This window comes from Budorcas taxicolor, chromosome 5 (genome assembly GCF_023091745.1).
Source record: "Budorcas taxicolor isolate Tak-1 chromosome 5, Takin1.1, whole genome shotgun sequence".
NCBI classification, from domain to species: domain Eukaryota; kingdom Metazoa; phylum Chordata; class Mammalia; order Artiodactyla; family Bovidae; genus Budorcas; species Budorcas taxicolor.
Genome location: NC_068914.1, coordinates 143,281,068 through 143,305,950, shown reverse-complemented (window position 1 = coordinate 143,305,950; position 24,883 = coordinate 143,281,068). Strand labels below are relative to the sequence as shown.

The window sequence follows — 24,883 nt, the reverse complement described above, 5'->3', positions numbered from 1 at the left end:
TTCAGAATGTTAAAACTATCCTCCTGAAGAAATCATGCCTCTCCCAGACTTCTTAGTTTCCTCAAATAATGAAATAATCAGTACTATTACAAAAGCAACTACAAACTCTCAATAAGACACATGTAACCACAACACTGACTGCTATCATATTTTGTGGAAGAGCACCTTGAAGTTGAGTTTTTCCCTAAATCATAAGTCCATTCTAAAATCGCCAACACTTTCCATTATTTATATTTATTATTATTAAATCTTCAGTACCTGGGGAGTACACGACTTCATGACTAAACCACAACAACACCTGGAAGGTATAACAGGGACTAAATGGACAGAAATAGGAACTGGACCCACATGAGGCCAGGTGCGCATAAAGAGTCTAGAGTTGTGTTCTGCAGAGCAGAAGCTTCCAGTTCTCTGAAGGGGGCCTGCAGTTGTGGTTGTAGCTGGAGAACCGTTCACCTCCACCTCCGACTCAGAGGCTCATGGAGACTCTGCACCTTCACCGTGGCTGCGGCTTTTTCACAAGCGCATCGTCTCAGCTCTCTGCAGTCCTTGGAAAAAGCCTTCCCATTGAGGATGGTCACACAGTCCCTGCTTCTCAGGCTGGTCAAATCTATCATAAGCTCAAACCTCAAAAAAGAAAGAAAAAAGTTATTTTATCATAGTGTATTTCTAAAATAAAGAAAGTACATAGGGAGGGTCCTAAGCTAGGTAAAGTTATAGAATAGACACCCAGAATGAGTTTACTGAAAAGATGGGGTCACCAGCCTCTTTCCTCTCAGCCCCTCAACTTCCACATACATTCCAGGGGCATCAGGTCACTCAAAACAAGAAAAACTATTTCTGACTAAAATTAAAATACATGTTGTCATCCAACTTATCATATGATTTTACTGCCATCTGAAAAATTATCTATCTCAGTTTATTTAACTGTAGAATAAAAAATAATCACATTGAATATGTACTCTCTCCTGGAAAAATAAATCTTATATAGGTATATAGGGGTTTCCCTGGCAGCTCAGATGGTAAGAAATCTGCATGCCATGCAGGAAACCCGGGTTTGATACCTAGGTTGGGAAGATCCCCTGAAGAAGGGAATGGCAGCCCACTCCAGAATTCCTGCCTGAACAATTCCATGGACAGAGGAGCCTGGGGGGGCTACAGTCCATGGGGTTGCAAAGAGTCAGACATGACTGAGTGACTAACACTTTTCACTATAGTTATGCAGAAAGATATCTGCTCAAACATGGCTTTAAATTGTTATTTATTTTTTTTAATTGTTATATATTTTAAATTAATTTTTATTGCAGTAAAGTTGCTTTACAATGTGTGTTAGTTTCTACTGTACAACAAAGTGAATCAGCTATGCACGTGTGCATGCTAAGTCACTTCAGTCATGTCCGACTCTTTGCAACCCCATGGACTGTAGCCTGCCAGGCTCTGCTGTCCATAGGGATTTTCCAGGCAAGAAGACTGGAGTGGGTTGCCATGCCCTCCTCTAGGGGATCTTCCCAGCCCAGGAATCAAACCCACATGTCTTACATCTCCTGCATTGGCAGGCATGTTCTTTACCCACTGAGCCACCTGGGAAGCCCAAATCAGCTATATGCATACATATATCCTTTCTTTTTGGATTTCCTTCTCATTTAAGTCATCACAGAGCACTGAGTAGGGTTCCCTGTGCTATACAGTAGGTTCTCATTAGTTATCTATTTTATACATTAGTATCAGTAGTGTATATATGTCAATCCTAAACTCCCAATTCATCCCAATTCACCCCTCCCATTCCCCCTTGATATCCATATATTTGTTTTCTATGTCTGTGTGTCTATTTCTGCTTTGCAAATAAGATCATCGGTACCATTTTTTTAGATACCACATATATGCGTTGACATATGATATTTGTAATATATTTTGATGATATAGATATTACACTTACCAATCTCGAAGAATATACCATACTCATTCCTATCTAAATGCACATATAAGTTAAACTAATTTTTGATAATATAATTGTTTATATTGTAAATCCTCAGAGACGGTATTTTGAAAAAGTGCTCCCCATTTCATTGCAAGAAAAGCAAGAGATCTAAGGTTTTGCTTTATCTCTAGGTATTGGCAAGTTGTAGAGCTGTGTGACCTTACACAGGTCACCATTACAACCTGGGCTTCAGATTATTCATCTATAGCAGAGATTCCTCTCTCTCTCGCTCTTTTTTGCTCTCTGTCAATGAATCCCATTTGGTCTCTCTCACTGATTTACGAGCCATTCTGACAGTAAGAACTATATTCTGTATGTATCTTTGATATCCTCCTACACAGTATCTTGTCACTCAAGAAAAATCTATTAAATGCTTTTCCCATGTAACGTGCTAAAGGCTTACAGTTCGGAGGAGTAAGGGGTTCCATCCATCCACAGCCAGGCCTTGCCGCTGCCGTTGCGGGATAGCCCTGTCCAATAAGAGTAGAAAAACTCAGAGTAGCTCTGAGGCATGGCAAACTCCTGTGAAAGGCACACAAGAAAACCTTGAGCTTTAGAGATGCTATATGGGCTGGCTTGCATTTTAATACAGGGACAACACATGAGTCCTGCCCCCATAACTAATAGGACATTTACAAAAAGTGGTGTGCATCCTGAAGTCAGCTAACTTGCTCAGTTCAGTTCAGTCGCTCAGTGTGTCTGACTCTTTGCGACCCCATGAATCGCAGTACGCCAGGCCTCCCTGTCCAAGTTAAAGAATTCTTTTGTCTTAGTAAGCATGGACTGAATACTGATGTGCTAAAACCAAGAATCACATCAGCCAAGATTTAGAAATGATCCACTATTTTCAAGTCACAGGATTAAATACGATTGATATAAAAAAAATGTGGGAGACAGATTTGGAGACATTTGGGAAATGGAAGAATCTGGAAGGAAAAGTGCAGGAATGTGAAGAATCTTCACAAATATACGTGACAGGACCGACCAGGAAGGAGAAAAGAATAATGCAAAAAAAAAAAAAAAAGTAAAAGAGGAATTTATAAGGATGATTTATGTCTCAGATGAAGAAGAAAAATGTTTCATATATTTGTATATACATTTTTGTGTATTTATATATAGAATTCCTTTTCTACTGTCCATATTGATTATTTCCCTCTATCTATTCTCAGTCTCATCTATATCTATTCTCATTCTTTAACATGAAATTTATCTAAATCTGTTATAATTATACATTTTTATGTCCTTCTTTTCCACAATACTATGAATTCCTTAAGGACATACACTTCATTTTATTTATTTTCACATTCTTCACCCCTCAGATAATTAATGTCACATAATGGTTCAATAAAAGTTTATCACAAATATAAATGAAGCTATTGTTAAGCAACAGTCATAAAACAGGCATATCAAAGGATCTGTAGCTGAAAATATTATCACCAAATAAATCGTGACCCCTTCATGTTAAAAGTTCTATAAATAAATCATATGAAAGTGATTTAAATATATACAAATACACAAAGTACATTAGAGAAAATTTCTATATATCTTTCATAATAATATTTCCACTCACTGAATATAGTGTTCTTCAGTGGTATATCTGAATCCTCAGTATATGCTGGAGGTGGAGGAAACAAAGAGAATAAGAAAAACTGACAGAGTTTATGCCAGGTTACACTGGCTTGGCCAAATAAACTACCTCATTTTCTGCCTAAACTAAGCCATCAAGAAAGGATGAAAAAGATTATTTTAGTAGATGAGAGAGACTGTAGAGTTTCATCCATCATAGATTTCAGGAAGTGGAAAGGAATTAAGATGCAACTAGAAAGATGTTCTTCCCCGATGGCTCAGCGGGTAAAGAATTCGCCTGCAATGCAGGAGGAGACCCGGGTTCCATCCCTGGGTCGGGAAGATCCCCTAGAGAAGGATATGGCAACCCATTCCAGGCTTCTTGCCTAGAAAATCCCATGGGCAGAGGAGCCTGGCGGGCTACAGTCATTGGGGCTGCAAAGAGTTGGACACGACTGAGCATGATGCACAAAGACAAGTTTACAGAAAGATGTTAAGAGTTTGCAGACTTAGTTGAGTATTAATTTTAATTAAATAACTCTGTTGATAAACTACTCTGTGCCATGACCCCTGCTGAAACAGTGATAGATAAATAATGGTCATACTGCTTGAGGAATTTAATTCAAAGTCAATAACAAATGTAAGAGAAAAGGGAACAACCACAGCATTTTAATAGTGAATTTGAATTGTATGTACCTATCAATAAATGCCAATTTTATTTTCATATTTTCCTTGACCACTCTATGTTAGGGTTATAAACTTCCAGAAAGCAAGGTATTTATTTGCAGATTATGATTTAATTACATGGTTTTCAATCAGAAGTTTCGCCACTTTCACAGAAAGACAGGAAGTGCTATTTTCGTTCCTCTGGCACCATTATTGCTCCCTTCTTACATAAGCCAAAAGAGCTCAAGAAATTGAGACATTCTTTATTTGAGTCCTGACTGATGGTGAATTTGAAAGGCTTTCTTTCATGTTTCTAAGGGGTGGATATTTGTGGAGATCGTTCTACAAATGATGACCACAAGGGATCACTCAAAGCAATAAAAATAAGATTAAGCCTTGATTACAATAAATGAGAGAGTCTGTGGACCTTGATTGCTTAGAATCTTTTTATTAAATTAATTTTTATTGGAGTATAGTTGATTTACAATATTGTGTTAGTTTCAGGTGTACAGCAAAGTGAATCAGTTATATATATATATCCACTTTTTTTTTAGATTCTTTTCCCATATAGGTCATTACAGAGTACTGAATAGAGTTCCCTGTGCTATAGAGGGATTTTTATATATAACAGTGTGTATATGTTATTTATTTTATATATAACGGTATGTATATGTCAATCCCAATACCTCTTTCTGAGACTACTTCAAACACTCACCAAGCCTCAGGACCTTACCAGCACTTCCTGTGTGTTTATCTTCAGCATAGTCGAGTTCTCAGCAATGCAGAAATATTCACAGCCCTGCCAACTCTTACTTTCTTTATAGAATTGGTAGCATTTGTCCCCATGCCATTTCCATTTTTCTGGGCAAGGGCTACATCTGTGTTCTTGAAAAGAAACCACATTTAGTAAGTTATTTTCTACCCTGTCTTCCTTCTCTCAAAATCACATAATATTTGATGACCCAAGAAACAATTGACTCTTTCTCTCTCTTAGATATTTAATTGCCCAGGCAATGATAATTACAAATGTTTATCGAATGCCCACTGTACGCCAGGAATTATAGTTGGGTTTACAGCAGGAACAAAACCAATACAGTGGGATTTAGAACAGACATGATCTGCTTTCATGGGCAATGGACTGTAGTTATAAGTGGTTAAAACTTCAAATTTCTTGCCCTGTGTAATTCAGCACAAAAAACTATATTCAATTTCATAAAGAACCTTTTCATCTGTTCAGAAACTCAATATGCATTGGATTTGAGAAACCATTGGCGTTTCTATAATTTTCTTCCCCAATATCCTCTTATATAGTAGTACAAGGATTTTTTAACGAAATATATAGCAATAGGATATGGATTATTTTCTCACTCAAATATAAGTAAATAAAATTTTAGAAAAAGACCACATAAATACTAAGCCAAGCATGAATTAAACCAGCAAATCTCCATGAGTCCGAAGTTAAGATGGACATCAAATTCAGAGAAGCAAGTGCACAGACCAAGGGTGAGATGGACGGAGTGGGTAGTGACTATAAATGCAAGAACTAGGCTCTCAGAGCCATGGTCTAACACCTATGTGAGCACATGGTCCTGGGCCTTTAAGAGTTGGGTATCTGAAACCAGGTCCCTTGTGGGTATGCAGTGAGATGAAAATCCCATCATTCCACAAAAACATCTTTATTTTAAAAGCAATCCAACGTCAAAATGTTGACATCTTAAAGTCTGAGGTCAACACGCAAATGGTTATTATATTCTTGTTTGTATTTTTCTATTTGAAATATTTCATAAGGTAATCCTGTATTTTATTTACTTGTAGTATTATTTTGGTTATTCAAAGTTAATTGTACTTATTATTTAAAAATGTCTGAACTTGATGAATCCTGTCCTGTACTGTAGAGACAGTTGAACTACATGATCTCGATAACTGGGGATGACCTGGCTGTTCAAACCCTTTATTAAGTTTGCCAGATGACTTGCTGAATAATACATGTTTCCCAGGTACACTGATGGGAGAATCAGCTCTGTATGGACAGATGTGCTGAGAACAGAGAGAAGCTCAGTGATCAGGACTCACCTCCAGTTTTGTTGTAGAGCTCACGGCAGAGTTTCTCAGCCACGTGATGCAGAGTTTCTGCAAGTTTCCTGTTTTGGCTTCGAAGAGATTGCAGCTGTCGGGAGAGATTCCCCAATTTTTCCTCCTTTTGCAAAATGCTGTCTTGCTGAGTGTTAGAGAGCTGGTAGAACTGAAAAACTAAACCAAATTACCAAGTGAGGCTGGACAGCATATTTCTTCACTTTTATTTCTATTGTCTACACCTGGGGAAAACAAAACAGTACGTTGTTTGAGATCCCAGGCTCGGAGATCTCATATTGCCTACATTCAAGTTTGGGCTCTAGTCTATAATAAATTGCATTGCCCTGAGCAAATGAATTTCTCTATTTCCTTATCTGAAAATGTAGAGTTACAATAACTGTTCCCAGCTTCAGGGATAAATTCCTTAAACATATTTACTGTCAATAAATCTTTCTGTGTATACTGTCAAACCATTACTCAACCTAGAAGTATAAATCATTTATCTATTAATCATTATATTGAGTATTGTCAATATACCATATATTTTTTTATCACATTCATAGTAATATTATCATTTCTATATTTCATAGCTTTGTAAACTGGGTTCAGTGAGAACAAGTAATTTTCTCAATATGACTAGGCTAGAAAATTTCAACTTAGCTTTAAATTCCAAGTTTCTAAATCTAGGTAGAAACATCCTCCATGAATCATGAGAGTCACTTTATATCACTGAAAAGAATATTGCCTGCAAAACAACAGTTATATCAAAATTGGGGATCCAGGGTAGAAACATTAAGATACACTTTAAAAATTTTTTTTTTAATTTAAGATTACAAACAAGTTCTAAAATTTCCTATAAAAATGCAATTTGTGACATTAAAACCTGCTTTTACTGTTAACAATTTTCTTCAACTGTTCAGGACACATTGTTAAAGGGTCCCATCTGTTGAAATAAATTTATCCCCTTTCTTTTTTGAGTTTTAAACTTAATTCTTACTAGTTTGAAAATTAAAGACTTTTACACATGAATTCTTCTTTATTTGATTTCCACAAGTCTCTGCAAAATGATTCTATAACTTCTTGGACTTCTTTATTACAATAGTGTGCGTGTGTGTGTGTGTGTGTGTGTGTGTGAGAGAGAGAGAGAGAGAGTGTGAGTGTGTATTAGTCGCTCAGTCGTGTCTGACTCTTTGCAGCTCCATGGATTGTAGCCTGCCAAGCTCCTCTGTCCATGGAATTTTCCAGGAAAGAATACTGAAATATTCTTGGAAATAGGTTGCCATTCCCTTCTCCAGAGGATCTTCCCGACCCAGGGACCAAACCCAGGTCTCTGGCATTGCAGGCAGATTTTTTACTATCTGAGCCACCAGGGAAGCACCCCCACCTTTTAAAAATAATATTTAATATTAAATATTGTAGTGATTAAAGACTTGGTCTATTCTCTGTACCTTGAGGAGGTTGGATATAAATTAAATCTTTCCCTCTGCATGGCCCACTGAGCCATAAATGCCAGAAACAAAAATCACTGTAGCTATAGTCTTTTGTGAAATGGAAAAGAGCTGATGTGTACATACATTAAAAATTGCTGATGTTAAACATTGATGTGAGTGAGTGAAGTTGCTCAGTTGTGTCCGACTCTTTGCAACCCCGTGGACTGTAGCCCACCAAGCTCTGTCCATGGGATTCTCCAAACAAGAATACTGGAGTGGGTTGTCGTTTCCTTCTCCAGGGGATCTTCCCAACCCAGGGATTGAACCCAGGTCTCCCGCATTGCAGGCAGACGCTTTAGTCTCTGAGCCACCAGGGAAGCCCAGACAAAAACCTTCTTATCTCAAACAGATGTAAACATTTAGCTGGAAAGTGATTGTCGTATTTTAATGCTTCTTCCACTATACGCATCATTTACAGGGTTTCATCCGAATAAGGACTTATTCACAGGCTCCAGAATCAAAGTTAAAAAAAAAATAATAAGTATTTCTCATCCTAGACAAACCTTGAAACCAGGATCCTCCCCCAAGTCAGAGTGCGGACTTACACACAAGCCCCAGAGCTGCCAGGCCAATCAGCAGCACCAAACAGAGAGTCAGCAGGATCAGGGCCACTGGACGCCAAGCAGAAGAAGGACGCTGGTGCTCTGCAAAGACAGGGAACAGAAGCAAAGACAAGGTTTCACTTTTTCTTCCCCTTAGATCTACATCAGTAGCAAGGGAGCAAGAGGAGTTGGTTCTAAGAGGTTTCAGGGTCTAGATACCATTCCCTTGGTCCTGGGAAATAGTAACAAGGGTCCAGGCCAGGCCTGACTTAATCTCTGCTAGATCCTTTCATAAATCCCGCTCACTTCTACCTTCCTCCTCTACTCAGTCCTACTTTGCATTTAATCAATTTATGCATTACTGTTAACCTTCTTTTTGTCAAAATTAAAGTTGCAAAAGACTCTCATGAAAATGCCTTAACAAAGAACAATTTTTCACATCATCAGAAAAGAAGTAATGCGTTGTTACTTTTTGCAAAACACTCCTTTTCCCAGTTCGAAAAAGCAAATTGCCTATCAGTAGTGGGGCACTGTTGGTAAATAATCCTCCTGCCAATGCAAGAAAAGTGGAAATGGCATCCTACTCCAGTATTCTTCCTTGGAAAATGCCATGGGCTGAGAAGCCTGGCAGGCTACAGTCTTTAGGGCAGCAAAGAGTCAGACACAACTGAGCTACTGGACACAGGCACACACAATGAGAAGTTATTGTTTTACTGTTTCATTTTGGAATTTCTTTGTTGAAAGTCCTTCTTATTTTTCTTGTTCATTCATTTGATTTTATAGCTCCAAAAATAGATGATAAATGCAACATGATCATCAGTTTTTCAATGACGGGTTTAAGTAATCTCAACCTTGTACCCATTAAGGAATGTAAACAAAACAAAACTCTAGTCAGCATCTTTCCCTTGCCTACAGCCCACAAGCGTGCCTTCTGGTGATTGCATAGGTTCTGCTGAGTCAGGGATAAGCTCATCACCTTGTGAGGTCAGCTATCAATCTGAATAACCAACAATATCTGACCAGGAAGACCCACAGTCAGATCCAAGTATCCTCTAGCATTGTGATAAAAATGAAAGGGCAGTTAAACTCTCAAACCCTGGTCTCTTCGTGACCTGTGAGTTTCACTTCATTGGGAATTCAAATTAGGTTCAAAATCAGAAAGATTAAAGACATATAAATTCATTTCCTCTTTAGCAAAGCCCCCTGCATGATAAATTTCAGATACAGAGATTTGTACTATGCATTATTTCCAAATGGGGAATGATAACTATTAATAGTAAAGATAGTATAGAAGTAGAAAATACGATCAATATCCTCTTAGACTTACCACCAAACAGGGAAAATAAGTAAAAATCAGAATCCAGACATTGAAATATTTTAAAATGCGAATCTTATTTTAATTTTATGATCATATCTTTTCACAAAAACTTTCAATGGTTTGCATTATTTTCAGGACAAAATCCATTATCACTTTTCCTAAAGATAGATGGCTCTTTTTAAAAAGTGGGCACTTTATTATTGTACTTTCCAACTTAAAAACTGCCAATAGGAGGAATTCCCTGGTGGTCCAGTGGTTAAGAATCTGTCTGCCAATGCAGAGGACACGGGTTTGATCCCTGGTCCAGGAAGATTCCACGTAAGTGGGGCAACTAGGCCTGAGAGTGTGGCAACTACTGAAGCCTGGCGTGCCCTAGGGAGCCTCTGCTCTGCAGCAAGAGAGGCTACCACAGTGAAAAGCCCATGCACCACAACTAGAGAGTGGCCCCTGTTCAGTTCAACCAGAGAAAGCCAACACCCAGCAATGAAGACCCAGCACAGCCAAAATGAATAAAAAATTTTTAAAAAACCAACACCTGCCAATAGCTTTACTGCACTTAGAATAAAATTCTACAAGCATCTTTTTCATCTGGAGCCTATCTAGGTCTCTCATCCATTTCTGAACTATCCTCTTCTCACTCAAACAGTCTAGTCACAGTGACCTTCTGTTTATCCTTGATCCAAACCACTGTGTCCCTGTCTTAGTACCTTTGTATTAGCTCTGTTTATACTCCTGCATTAATCAATCCTCAGGTGGGTTACTAATAGCCTACCTGCAATCCAGCTTCCCATTTAAATGGTGCATCCTTGTAAGATGTCATTGGGAGTTCATCTCTAGCACATCATCCCATTATGTATGTATGTCAAAAAAAAAAAAAGATTACTAAGTGATATTCTATCACCTTTCTTTGCTTTTGTCTATTTCCTCTGCTTGAATGTACATTCCATTAAAACAGTGATCTTGTCGGGACTTCCCTGGTGGTCCAATGGTTAAGAATCCACCTTGCAGTACAGGGCACACAGGTTTGATCCCTGGTCAGGGAACTAGGATCCCACATGCTGCAGAGCAACTAAGCCTGGGGGCTGCAATTCCTGAGTCTGCGTGCCACAACCAGAGGGTCCGTGCACTGCAGTGTAAGATCCTACATGATGCCTGGGTGCCACAACTAATACTTGAAGCATCCAAATAAATAAGATAATACAAATAATAAGAACAATGATCTTGTCTTTCTTGTTCACCAGTGTATTTCCAGCACTGAAGATAGTGCCTGGCCTCATAAGGCCTGAATACATATTTGAGGGCTTCCCTCACAGCTCAGTCGGTAAAGAATCTGTCTGCAGTGCAGGAGACCCAGGTTCAATCCCTGGGTCAGGAAGATCCCCTGGAGAAGGAAATGGTAACCCACTCCAGTTTTCTTGCCTAGAGAATCCCTGGATAGAAGAGCCTAGCAGGCTACAGTCCATGGGGTCGCAAGAGTCGGACATGACTTAGCGATGAAACCACCACCACCATATATTTGAAGGAGCAAATGCATGAAGGATGAAATTATGAAAAACTAATATTATCTAAACTATGTAATTTTTACAGAGGCATGGAGCATCGTCTAACACTAAGCTTTACAGGTTGATTTTTTATTTTTTTAATCTATTGACTTTTCAGCAAGATTTCTGTCAGCAGAGGGCAGACTCAGCTAAATTCATCTCCTGGCCAAACTGGTTTCTAGACACTGACTTAAGTGACATGCTGAAGCATAAGCAGATATAGCAGAGACTTGCTTTCTCCTCTGTTTCTTTCAAGTGGCTGCTCTATCAGGTTTGGTCTAAATTTTTCTGGAAATTGGTAGCTACTCATGACAGCATCCTTAAGCATATCTCAAATAAGCAGAGCCTGAAAGAGTAAGATCAGAGATACCGCTTAAGCTAAATATCCTCCTGCAAACCCTGTCTCTTTAAAGTTCTACATAGCCTATGTAGCTCAAGAAAATTAACCAGATGGATGTTTCTACATTCCAGAGGCAAGTATATATGTAGACCCACCACCATGGTAGCTTTATTTTTCTCTCTTATCTGTTCAGTTTAGTCATGTCCAACTCTTGGTGACCCCATGGACTGCAGCACGCCAGGCTTTCCTACTATCAAATATATTATATATCCTACTTACTTGGGATAGCGGGGAGGAACTGTGGGAGAAGAATTTACCCAGCACTAGGAAACCAGACTTCCATGATGGTGAGACTATAGTATTGAAAGTTTTACTTATTCCTTTTCTTTGAAGTTATTTTTCCTCTAGGTATTTTTTTTTCTAACTGTGAATTTAATTTTCCCGAGTTTTGTTCCAAGCACCCTGATCATAATGAAGTCTCTCTCTCTTGGGCCACTCCCACCTTAAAATAAGAAAAATAAGCTGCCTGGAGGTGCGTCGGTTTAGCTTGGCTTTATTTTTTGGAAGACAGCTCTGATGCTGTCTCCTGAGGCTTGTTTAGAAAAAGGTGCGGTCAGGCCAAGGAATGATACCAAACTTCCCTAGGAATAATAAGATATATATAGAAAAAAAACCACCTCTTTCCTGTAACCTCTTACTATAATATGCTATAAAAGACTGTAGTGCTAAGGTCAAGTTTTGAATACTTTTTAAATGCCTTTGAAATAAGAAGGGTCCTAAAAGCTTGAAAAGACACAAAGAAATTAAATAATTTGCATAAAGTCACATTGCAAAATGGGCTTCCCAGGTGGCTCAGTGATAAAGAACCTGCCTGACAATGCATAAGATGCAATTTCGATCCCTGGGATGGGAAGATCCCCTGGAGAAGGAAATGTCAACCCACTCCAGTATTCTTGCCTGGGAAATGCCATGGACAGAGGAGCTTGATGGGCTACAGTCCGTGGGGTCACAAAAGTCAGACATGACTTAAACACTAAACAACAATTTGTATGTACAATCGAGTTTCGTTTCTGAAATATATTTCAAAAATAACATTACTGTATTGGTGTTTTTCTTTCTGGCTTACTTCACTCTGTATAATCGGCTCCAGTTTCATCCATCTCATTAGAACTGATTCAAATGTATTCTTTTTAATGGCTGAGTAATACTCCATTGTGTATATGTACCACAGCTTTCTTATCCATTCATCTGCTGATGGACATCTAGGTTGTTTCCATGTCCTGGCTATTATACTAACACATATACATGGAATTTAGAAAGATGGCAATGATGACCATGTATGCGAGACAGCAAAAGAGACACAGATGTGTATAGCGGACTTTTGGACTCAGAGGGAGAGGGAGAGGGAGAGGGTGGGATGATTTGGGAGAATGGTATTGAAACATGTATAATATCATGGAAGAAACGAATCACCAGTCTATGTCCTATGCAGGACACAGCATGCTTGGGGCTGGTGCACGGGGATGACCCAGAGAGATGTTATGGGGAGGAAGGTGGGAGGGGGGTTCATGTTTGGGAACGCATGTACGCCCGTGGTAGATTCATGTCAATGTATGGCAAAACCAATACAGTATTGTAAAGTAAAATAAATTAAAAATAAAAATTTAAAAAAAAATGACATTACTATTAATGATAATTGCTAACATTTCTTGAGTTACTGAGGTAAATACTGTATAGGAATTAATATCATCCATCCTTACAACTACTTTATGAGGTAGATACTATTATCATCTCAGTGTTACAGATAGGCAGCTGAGTCCTAGAGAAGTTAGTAAGGCAATTAATTAGTTAGAGGTTAGTAAGGCAAGGATACACAGCTATTGATAATAGTACTTATTGAGTGTGTTATATATGTTTTAGTATTTCATTTGAATCTCCCAATAATTATTCAAGAGGGCACTACTTTAAACTTTTATTTAGATAAGAAAACTGCAGTGCCCAAGAACTGCTTGCTTTTCTTACGGTTGCACAGCTAGTAAATGATGGAGCCAGATATGCTATCCAAGCATTCATTCTAGAGCTGAATATTTTTTAAAGGTGACTTTATTTTGTTATTTATTTATATATTGGCCGAGCAGCATGTGCGATCCTAGTTCCCTGACCAGGGGTTGAACCTGTGTCCCCTAGAACTGGAAGCACAGAGTCCTAACCACTGGATCACCAGGTAAGTCCTGGACCTGAATATTTTAAATCATTTCCCAATCCTCTCAACAAATCCCACATTAATATTTTCCATTATAAGGGAGCACCATATGGAATTATAGAAACACTAACATTTCACCATTTGTAACTTTTCATATCTGTGTTGTGAATATCTTAATAAGAGCCACCTTAAATTCATATATTCTCTACTCTGCCACCAAGGTGAGCTTACTAAATTTAAGTCTCCCTTAAGGTTAAAATTGGCTTCCCTGGTGGCTCAGAGGTTAAAGCATCAGCCTGCAATGCGGGAGACCTGGGTTCGATCCCTGGGTTGGGAGGATCCTCTGGTGAAGGAAATGGCAACCCACTCCAGTATTCTTGCCTGGAGAATCCCATGGATGGAGGAGCTTGGTGGGCTACAGTCCATGAGGTCGCAAAGAGTCGGACACGACTGAGCAACTTCACTTTCACTTTCTCTAAGGTTAAAATGTTCCTCAACTATAAAAGGTCCTGCATAGAAGCATCCCCTCCTACTCTTCAGCCTCAGTTGCCCCAGCCCCTCCCTCATCACTCGTTCCCTTTGAGGACCATAGATTCTTCAGAACAACAGTCTACCTTGCCATCCTAATGATTCCCACAATTGTCTGGATCTAAATTCCAATCTGACATCAACGCCTCATCTCTTCTCTTTGTAGTTTTGTCTTCCTTCTTTTATCCACGAATATACTGCACCAAGCTAGCTCTTATCTCTGTCCTTTTATCTCTCCACATGTGGTCGTCACTCTGGAAAGACCACCCAGGGCCAGAGTTGCTTTTCCTGGAAAACCTGAACTTAGACTTACAGACTAGATCAAATGTCACCTCGTTCAAAGATACCCACATGTGTAAACACTGTCAGTAACTTATTCATTCTTCTTTGCTTCCATGACTTCCTACATATGTTCAATAGCAGTACATGACATGCAATTAAGATCATTCCTTCCACTTCTCCAAGCACCTAAAAATAGAGCCTCCCCTGTGCCTACCATAATGTTTGACTTTTAGCAGGCATGAATTAAAGATGATTGAAACAATTAGAAGTGGTTTATGCCATGACTCTTTTTCTATACAGTTTTTTCTTTTATTTATGTTATCATGGAGCTCTTTGATTTTTGGGGGAGAGGGAGGCTGCAGAGCATATGGGATCTTAGTTCCTCAAGCAGGGATGGAACCCAAGCACCCTGCATTGGAAGAGCAGATTCTTAACCACTGGACTGCCAGAGAGGTTCCTCTGCCATGTCTCTTGAATGAAGGGTTTGTGCTGTGGTTCAAGAAATGAAGCTAAAAATCTTGGAAAAATTCAAAACTGTTATAATTAATATGAGTAAGGGAAAAATGGAACTTGGATTTAAGGTTCTCTTCTTACTATTATTTTCCCCTTAAACACAAATATGGTTTCATATTTTTTGATAAGGCTATATTTAGACAGGAAATCTGACCTATAGTTATTTCATTCTCTCTCTCTGGTACATTATTACTGCGAAGTGCTATAGTTGCAACTCTTTCCAATCTGCAATTGAGTTAGAATCTCCTACACTGTAAAAAATGATTTTAGAAAGCACTCATACAACCCCACAACACATTGACTCTAACATTTTACCTTTTCTCTTTACAGCCAGGCTCCTCAAAAACGAAGACAGAAAGGTGGGGGAAAAGGAATGAAGAGAAAATTATTTAAATCATATATTTTCTTTCTTAACTACTAGTTCTTTTCAAATCCCTGCCATGAAAAATGACCAATAATCCATTTTGCTTCCTATTTCTAATAAATTGTTTTTAACCTTCCGCTTGCTTGAACTCTCTGCCATATTGTTTATTATTTTTAAAATTTGCTCTTTATTACCATTGGCTTTTCCATTTCTCTCAAAGTTAGTGTCTCTTGGCTTCCTAGAAGCCTCTCTCTCCTGCTCCACATCCATTACTGCCTATCACTCATTGTTAGTGGGTCCTACTGGGCCTCTTTCTCAGCCTGCCCTTCAATTATATTCCCCAAGATTCTCTCCTTGGCATTCTTCTCCTGTGTTTTGTCTTACTTTGTTTTCATTTTACATTCCTCAGTGATCTCACTCAGAAAGTTTAATCCCTACCTGCTGCTGCTGCTGCTGCTAAGTCATTTCAGTCATGTCCAACTCTGTGCGACCCCATAGACAGCAGCCCACCAGGCTCCCCCGTCCCCGGGATTCTCCAGGGAAGAATACTCGGTTACCATTGCCTTCTCCAATGCATGAAAGTGAAAAGTGAAAGTGAAGTCGCTCAGTCGTGTCCGACTCTTAGCAACCCCATGGACTATAGCCTACCAGGCTCCTCTGTCCATGGGATTCTCCAGGCAAAAGTTCTGGAGCAGGTTGCCATTGCCTTCTCTGTAATCCCTACCTATAAGCCGTCAATTCTCACGTGTGTTGGGTTGGCCAAAATGTTTGAGCTTTCCTGTAACATCTTATGGAAGAACTCAAATGACCCCCTTTTTGGCCAAGCCTGTGGGCTTCCCTTGTGTCTCATCTGGGAAAGAATCCAAGAGCCCCTGGAGAAGGGAAAGGCTACCCACTCCAGTGTTCTGGCCTGGAGAATTCCATGGACTATATAGTCCATGGGGTCACAAAGAGTCGGATACGACTGATCGACTTTCACTTCACTTCATACATTTAGCTCAGAATCGTTACCTCAGACCCACATGAGATATATACAAGTGCCTTTAGGCAACTCCAACTTCTTGTGCCTTCTCTTACAAGCATGTCACACTCACACTGAATCCATCATCTTTCCCAGTCCTCCTGTAGCTTTCTTAGTTGATGGGAGCACCATCTACATGACGTCAGATGAAACTCCTCCTCCTTGCCTTCCCCCTTTGTAACTGGTCACCAATACTTTAAACACTCACTTGTCAATATCTTTCATATCTAATTCCTCTTCCTCATTCCCACACTACTTTAGCTCAGGATCTTCTTACCTCATGCTCAGACTAAAGTAAAGGCTCGGTATTAGCTCATTCAGCTTCATATTCCTTCAAAACATCCCCCTCCAACTCTACCCTTCAGCCATAATATATTTCATTCTCTGTAATAAGTTACATAAGACTGCCATGGCTTTCCTCTTATGTGTCTGGCTGCCTGTAGCAACCCCAGCCCCTTAAACCCTCCCATTTCTGTTCCCATATCACAAGAAACATCTTAAAGTTAAGTCCACTCAATGGTCACTCCCTCTTTCAAATCTTTCCTGATCTCTACCCTTACCAGACAGAAAGGACCAATTCCTCTAGGAGAGCATGCCCCATCACAGCACTGCATCACACTTGCTGTTCACTTAACAACTTTCTTTTTCTTTAAATTTCCTCATAAGCAGGGATCATATCATATTTGAAATTATATCCTCAGTATTTTGCAACATGCCTGGCATGACACGGACCTCAAGCATAAGTTTAGGAAAAGGAGGTCTGAAAGCATTGTCTTTCATTTCTATTTTGTATCCTTTGAATTATTTGGCATGTTTTAAACACAAATGTAAATTTTATATCAAAAATTAAAAACTAGAAAATAAGTGAATGTGTATACTTTATTTTTATTCATTCTAAAGAAAATATTAAATTTTCCCAGGCATAATTGTGTCACAATCTTAAATTGAATCTGAATCTTCTGCATTGCTGAAAAACTCCCAGAGTAGTTGTTGCTATTATTTTTGGCAGCAAAATGATATCAGATCTGTTTTTCTAATAAATAATGAGGCTTTTATTGTGACATTCCTCTAAATACTTGCATTATCATGAGATGGAAACAAAATATCAGACATGCAGGGTAAGACAACTATTATCAGATGTTTGCCTTCAAGACATTTTGACCTCCACTCCTCCTGCTCCAATTGCCATTCTTACAAAAAGGTTGCCAGGTGTTTCAGCTGGTGTTTTATCCTGCTCCACCCGTCTCTCCACCCTGTAACCTCAGCAGAACTTACTGGTACACCCTGTTCCTGATCATGCTGATCACTAAGGTTTGTGCGAATTCCCAGTTCTAGTCAAAGGTGAAAATGAAGCTGTAGACAAGCTACTTGAAACCACAGTCTTGAGAGCTGACTCTTCACAGGATTTGTTGGAGGAACATACCATATCCTATTACACACATCCGGTGGCTACAGAATCTGACATCTCAAAGTTATTGGTTTGTTTCATATCAAGGAGGTTGAAAATTTCCAGGATCTAGTACCAGAAACTAGATACATTAGTATAAATAAATCAATGAATAAAATCTAAAAAGCTGCCACAAGAATCCCAGGTGGCACAGTGGTAAAGAAACCACCTACCAAGGCAGGAGACATGGGTTCAAACCCTCGGTCAGGAAGATCCCTTGGAGAAGGAAATGGCAAACCACTCCAGTATTCTTGCCTGGAAAATCCCATAGACAGAAGAGCCTGGCAGGCTAGAGTCCAAGGGGTTGGCAAAGGAGTCGGGTACAACTGAGCGGCTAAATAACACCCTGTGGTATTAGAACCTATTCCTGTTTCTACTACAGTTTGAGATCTTTTTACCAAAATGCAGGTCACATTTCTGCCTTGGATTGTCTGAGTTTTCTAGGAAATACAATCCTTCTTCTCTGGACTGAGAAAAATATATATGTATAAATGTGTGCATGCTAAGCTGCTTCAGTTGAGTCTGACTTTGTGTGACTGCGTGGAATGTAGCCTGCCAGGCTCCTCTGTCCATGGGAATCTCCTAGCAAGGACACTGAAGTGGGTTGCCATTTCCTTCTCCAAGTGATCTTCCTGACCCAGGGGATTGAACCCACATCTTACGTCTCCTGCTTTGGTAGGCAGGTTCTTTACCACTAGAGCCACTTGGGAAGCCCATATGTATATATAGTTATGTATAAATGCAAATATAAATATATATATACGTTATGCGAAAAGGTGAACTATCAGAAATAGCATAAGATATGACTAAAATTACTTTCACATTTTAATCCAATTATTTCAATAATATTCTAGGAGTCAAGAGAACAAAAGGGAATGAGATGGGATGCAATTGCAACAGCAGCCATTATTTATATCACCAAATCATGGAATTTCAGAGGTGAAGGGATGCTAGAAAGCATTTGTTTTGATCCCTTCTCATTTCACAGATAATAAAACCAAACCCCTGATATTGGCATGACTCTCCCTAGGCCTCACAACTTCAAGAAGCAGAATTATTAAAACAAACTATCAGGGTTGCCGTATCTGCTTGGAAACGCCTCTCTAAAGTCGTGAGTTCAAAACTAGCAGAAAGGTAGCCTTTATCAATCTAAATTTCCAGATCAGATCACAGATGGTAACTAAAACAGCATTGGATCTGAACACAGGAAGGAGAAAAGACATTGCTCTAACTGTCCATTCACTCTCAAGTTTGCCTGTGTGCTACACAAAATGGTAAAATTAACACACCCTCAAATGCAAACCACTCTGCCAGAAACAGGCTCTTAGAAAAATCTTTGTACATACACTGAGTTTAATTTTTTCACGTGATCATATATGTGGCATATAAGTTGTAGAAAAGTGCACAGATATGCATCCTTGTAAATCACAGAAACATTTTCTCTCTTTCCTCCACTTTGTACCCTCCTAGGCTAGGAAGCTGGTACCCTAGCTCATCTCCTGCATTTCTCAAGGGTCTGACCACCTTGGACTACGGGTACCTGTATGGCCAAGCTCTGGCCGCTGGGATGTAGCAGAGGCTTGAGAATGCAGGCTCATCGTGGTGTCTCCATCAGCATCCAGCATGTCCCTCGTGCTGCTGTACTTGGCCAGCATCTGGATTCCTGCACGGGTGACCTTGGGCTGTGGCTGGATTTCCCCGAGTGAGACAGTTCAGAGACCGAGGCACTGAAAGGCATGCCTAAGGTTCTCCTCCCTGAGCAAGTAGTAGGGGAAGCCTCCGACTCCAGTTCCTGCCACGAGAGGCCCGGCCCCTGTCCTATGAACTTGAACTCTGATTGCCAAATCTGTCAGGCCGAGGGGAAACAGCGTGTGTTTTCTATTTGGGCGGTCTCCGTCTGAACAATCATCCAAGGGGTTGCCCTTCTCGGCTCTCTTTTGTTTATTTGTTAGTACTTCCTGTGTAACTACAACCTAAAAAGACGGCAAGAAATTCCAATCGCCAGAAGGAAGGTTCCCAGCAATAATCCCAGAGGGACCTCACAAGGCTCTTATCCACCACACACTCCCGGAGTTACTCAGATCTAGTTTAGTCTGCCTGTGCCTTTGTGAAAAGAAATTATTGGACTGGCCTCTTCCTTTCTCCAAGGGCATAAGGTAAAGCAGGGTCCCCAACCTGTGGGCATGGACTGGTACCTGCTGTCAGATCAGCCTTGGCATTAGGTTAGAAATAAAGTACACACCTGGTCTTAGATCCCTGGATATGTTCCAGTATCTCCCAGTTTATTGTCTATGGGAACTTGAATAGAATTTGTATCATACCGTTGTGTAAAAATTACATAAATCTTAATTATGCTGAATTGGTTCATAGTGTTTTTCAGGTTTACTATATCCTTCTACTTCTCTGTATATTCATGCTATTAATTTTTGAGAGTTTGATATTGAAACTCCAACTAAAAATCTTAATTTACTTAAAAATAATTGCGATATATGACCTTGTTTTATATTTTCCAACTCTCCTGTAAATGTGTTATCATATTTTCATAATTTAGAAAAGAAAAAAGAAAGAAAATAGTAAAATGATTTAAAAAAATAAAGTGCACAATAAATGTAATGCACTTGAATCATCCTGAAACTACTCCCTGCACCCCTGGTTCATGGAAAAATTATCTTCCACAGAATTGGTCTCTGGTGCCAGAAAGGTTAGTGTGGAAACCAGTGTGTACATGGAAAATGGGGAGACTTCACCCTATAGGCTTTACATGGTAAAGCATCAAATACAGCAAATGTCAGCCTAGGAGAGTCCTTTCGTTGCTGTTTTAATCGCTGTTGCATCCCCATGGACTGTAGCCCACCAGGCTCCTCTGTCCACAGGATTTCCCAGGGAAGAATACTGGAGTAGGTTGCCATTTCCTTCTCCAGAGGATCTTCTTGGCCCAGAGATCAAATGCATGTCTCCTGCATTGGCAGGCAGATTCTTTACCATCTGAGCCACCAGAGAAGTCCTGTGAATTTAATGTGGCACTAATCTCAAAACTTCTCCTTCCAATTCTGCTTTTCAGGGTTAGCATTAGAGAAAAAAGATGGAGATTGACTTCCACTTAAATTGGAACGTGGAAGTCTTCCACTTTCATTTTACAAAAAGGGAGATTTAAGTCCAGTAAGATGAAGCGATTACTCTAAAGACACATCGCTGGTGAGCTTTAAAAATACTCTGTTGTAGTAGTCAATTCAGTGATCTTTCTTCATAGCATACAGTGAAAGTGAAAGTTGCTCAGTCCTGTCCGACTCTTTGCAACCCAATGGACTATACAGTCCGTGGAATTCTCTAGGTCATAATACTGAAGTGGGTAGCCTTTCCCTCCTCCCGGGGATCTTCCCAAACCAGGGATCAAACCCAGGTCTCCCACACTGCAGGTGGATTCTTTACCAGCTTAGCCACAAGGGAAGCCCTTATATACAGTATATGGACTCAATTAAAGATTTCATTATATAATTACACATTTGGTACCTGATGATCTTGAACATTCACATATTTTACTGAAAGTCAGAAATTTTAGGTCTATTACTACCTATGACTTTAGAAAGCCAGGTAACCTTTTTTTTTTTTGGCCTAAATTTACTAAGCTGAGAAGGAAACAAGAAGATTGGTTTAGATAATATCCAAATTGTTTTCCCAAATAAGTACAATAGAATTACATTATTCTACCAATGCTTTTCTGTATTTGGGGGAAATAACTTGGTTAAATCAAACATACTAAATGCAGAGGAGAGTGGAAGACAATTGGGCTGGGACAGCCAGGAAACATATCTCGTGAATTCATTATGTGTCTCCAGCTGTGTATTGTTCATCAAGTTATTTTAAATTGAACAAATCTAAAGAGAACTTTCCCTTGCATAATGCCCTGTAAGAAGCAGAAAATGAAAAATTATTTGGCCATTTGCATTGGACAAATGTAAATATTAGAAAATGTTACAAAAGAAAAGACACTAAAAAAAAATGGAAGGGAGAGGTAAGTGAAGCTACATATGAAAATCAAGCAAGAAGACAGAATATCAGAAATAGTTGCAGTTGAGATGTTACAGTTTAGGAGATGCTGATAATTATGATTCTAATGAAATAGTCATTAGAATTATTTCCTGAACTTCAGTTATTCAAAGGCTTCACTGGTGACTCAGACAGTAAAGAATCTGCCTGCAATGCAGGAGGCCCAGGTTCAATTCTTGGGTTGGGAAGATCCCCCTGAAGAAGAGAATGGCAACCTACTTCAGTAGTCTTGCCTGGAGAATTCCACTGACAGAGGAGCCTGGTGGGCTACAGTCCACAGGGTTGCAAAGACTGAGCGACTAACACGAATTAGTTATTCAAGGAGATCCTTAATAATTTTACCAAATAACCTACATTAACATTTTTACTACTTGTCCTTAAATGCTTAATATTTTTCAGCCATGACAAAGATTCTTACTTCATTGTAGGTTCTATTCTCAGACTCTGAGGCACAACAGTGGAAAACAAAACTCTACTTTTAGAGCCTACATTAAATGGAGGAAGTCAGATGCTATACAAGAAAGATAGTAAGTAAGTTAACTGTAGAATATATTACACTATGATTAGAGTTATGGAAAAATACAGAAAGTGAGGAAGATTAAGAACATACAGGGACTTCTCTGGTGTTCCAGTGGCTGAAAGCATGTGCTTCCAATGCAGGGGATCTGGGTCCCATTCCTGGTCAGTTTCCCACATGCCTCAATGAAGACTTGAGAGCCACAACTAAGACCCAGCATAGCCAAAATAAACAAATGTTAAAAAGAAAATAGAATGTACCAGAAAGGAGTTGGAAATTTTCAAGAAGGTAGTGAGAATCATCCTCATTGAAAGAATCCGCAGAAATCTAGGGTAAGAATAGTTCAGGTAAAGGGACCAGGAATCTCAAAGGCCCCGAGAGGCAAACATGCTGGCTGTGACTGAGTAACTGTAAGGAAATCATTGTCATAAAGCGAATGAGTGATGAGAAGAGACCCTCGGCTTGAAGGAATAAAACTTTTTAGAGTAATACTCAGCTATTTTTATTTAATATTTTTGATGCATTAAATATTCAGTCTCTGGGTAAAAATAAAATCTATATATAAGACAAAAGACATAAGAAGACATGGCCACCTAAGCTCAATAAAGATTTAATAGCAAAGAACATCAGATTATTCTTGCCTGGAGAATTCCATGGACAGAGGAGTCTGTCAGACTACAGTCCATGGGGTTGCAAAAAATCAGATATGACTGAGAGACTAACACCCTCCTTTCAATCAAGATTATGGCATCCTATACTGGCCAGCAATTGTCTTGGTCAATATATAAAAGGTCTTTAGTTTTTTGGTTAGATTTTTTCTTTTTTTTTTAACTCAGATATGTGGGAAGTCAAGGAGAGTTTTAGTAGAGGGCTGGTATGACTTGTTTAAACTGAAACTCCAATATTTTGGCCACCTGATGCCAAGAGCCCACTTATTAGAAAACATCCCTGCTAGGAAAGATTGCAGGCAAAAGAAAAGGATGATTGGATGGCATCACTAACTCAATGGACATGAGTTTGAGCAAATTCTGGGAGATGGTGAAGGACAGGGAGGCCAGGCGTGCTGCAGTCTATGGGATCACGAAGAGTCAGACACAACTTAGCGACTGAACAACTGCTTTGTAGGTGCTAGAAGACTACTTTGAAAATTATTGCAATAACTCAGGCAAGAGGAGATGGTGATCCTTGAAGAGGTAAGTGTTTTCTGTAGCATGATCATTCCTCATCTTGAATTACCCTTGAGACATAAGGTCTACTAGCTGCTCTTTTCACTTTTCTGTCACTTGGAAAAGAGTGGATGTTTTCTGTTCATTCTCATGCACGATTTCACATTGGCTGTAATAGTAACAAGGAATGTAAGGCATATTTTAGACAGCCTAGTTCTTGTTAAAATCATGCTTTCAGTTTTCACTTATAGGTTATTGTTGCTAGCCCGTCTGTTCTAGATAAGTACAGCTGAACATTCAGCATCCAAAACTGTTTTCTTTGATTATCGTGATTTCTTCAACTCATGCGCTCCATTTTAAGGACACAGGAGAAAAAATTAAACCAAAAACAAAATTAAAATACATGGCATCTTTTCAAAGTCCCACTTTATGCCTTAATTTAACTCAGCTTTAATAACCTTTTCATTTTCACATTTCTTTCCAGATAGCGACAACCCCAGTTAGTGTATTAGAAAAGTAATAGTCACTTCACGAAAATTTTTTCTCCTTCTCTTAGATTTTTAAATATTTAAGATCTACAATTTATTCTTCAGCACAAAACTACCTGCTATACTACTTCCTCCCCAGTGCCAAATTCATCGTCATTTTAGGGGAAAAGGCAAACCATAATAGTGTTAATTATACATGGCACATAATTTAAATGCCAAAGATTCTTTAATTAACATTTTTAGTAAAGTGAAATCACATAACAGTAATGACTTTAAAGTGAAAAATTCAGTGAACTTGACACAGTTTCTGTTCACATATTAATAAACACTAGAATATCTCTCCAGTAATTATGGAATTCCCCACTGGAAATATAAATAACACCAATGGGAAAGTTTAAAAGAAAATAAGAGACAAATCATCATATGAGGGAACTTATTTATGTTCCAATAATACCTTTTACAGTAATTTCTGAGGAATTGCTGAAAACTGCAAAATAGTCATCATAAAAATAATAAAATGTTTTGCATCACAAAATGTTAATACCTTAGCCAATAGGACAGGTTACTTTTTTATATTTATTAATCAGATCTTTTTTTGATTGATAGTATTTAAAAAGAGAAATCTTTCTTACCAAAGCAGATTCCCTACAATTTCATATTATACAAGATTCTCTTAGAGATATGGCAGACATGTTATCTTGGTTATTGAATTACGGGAAAAAAAGATGCAACTAATGGTTTTTATGATGCTTTTGGTCATAATCATGACCATAGAGATGAATAAAATAATAAA

At 38.9% G+C, this 24,883-nt stretch overlaps 1 protein-coding gene across 1 annotated transcript; it reads right to left on the bottom strand.

Annotated features, from left to right (window-relative positions):
• Positions 1–264: 264 nt before the first annotated feature.
• Positions 265–19,692, bottom strand: CLEC1A (C-type lectin domain family 1 member A). The gene is made up of 6 exons (XM_052640846.1): positions 19,413–19,692; positions 8,319–8,417; positions 6,284–6,460; positions 4,944–5,095; positions 2,382–2,500; positions 265–627 (listed from the first exon to the last, which is right to left on the bottom strand). Exons 1-6 carry the CDS (start codon positions 19,525–19,527, stop codon positions 453–455), a joined length of 837 nt encoding a protein of 278 aa, XP_052496806.1. The 5' UTR covers positions 19,528–19,692; the 3' UTR covers positions 265–452.
• Positions 19,693–24,883: the final 5,191 nt, after the last annotated feature.

Coding starts and splice junctions, on each gene's coding strand:
- CLEC1A (XM_052640846.1), bottom strand. CDS start 19,527: ATGCTGGCCAAGTACAGCAGCACGAGGGACATGCTGGATGCTGATGGA. Junction 2,501..4,943: donor TAAACACACAGGAAGTGCTG/GTAAGGTCCTGA, acceptor TGCCTTTCACAG/GAGTTTGCCATGCCTCAGAG. Junction 628..2,381: donor ACCCCTTACTCCTCCGAACT/GTAAGCCTTTAG, acceptor TTCTTTTTTGAG/GTTTGAGCTTATGATAGATT.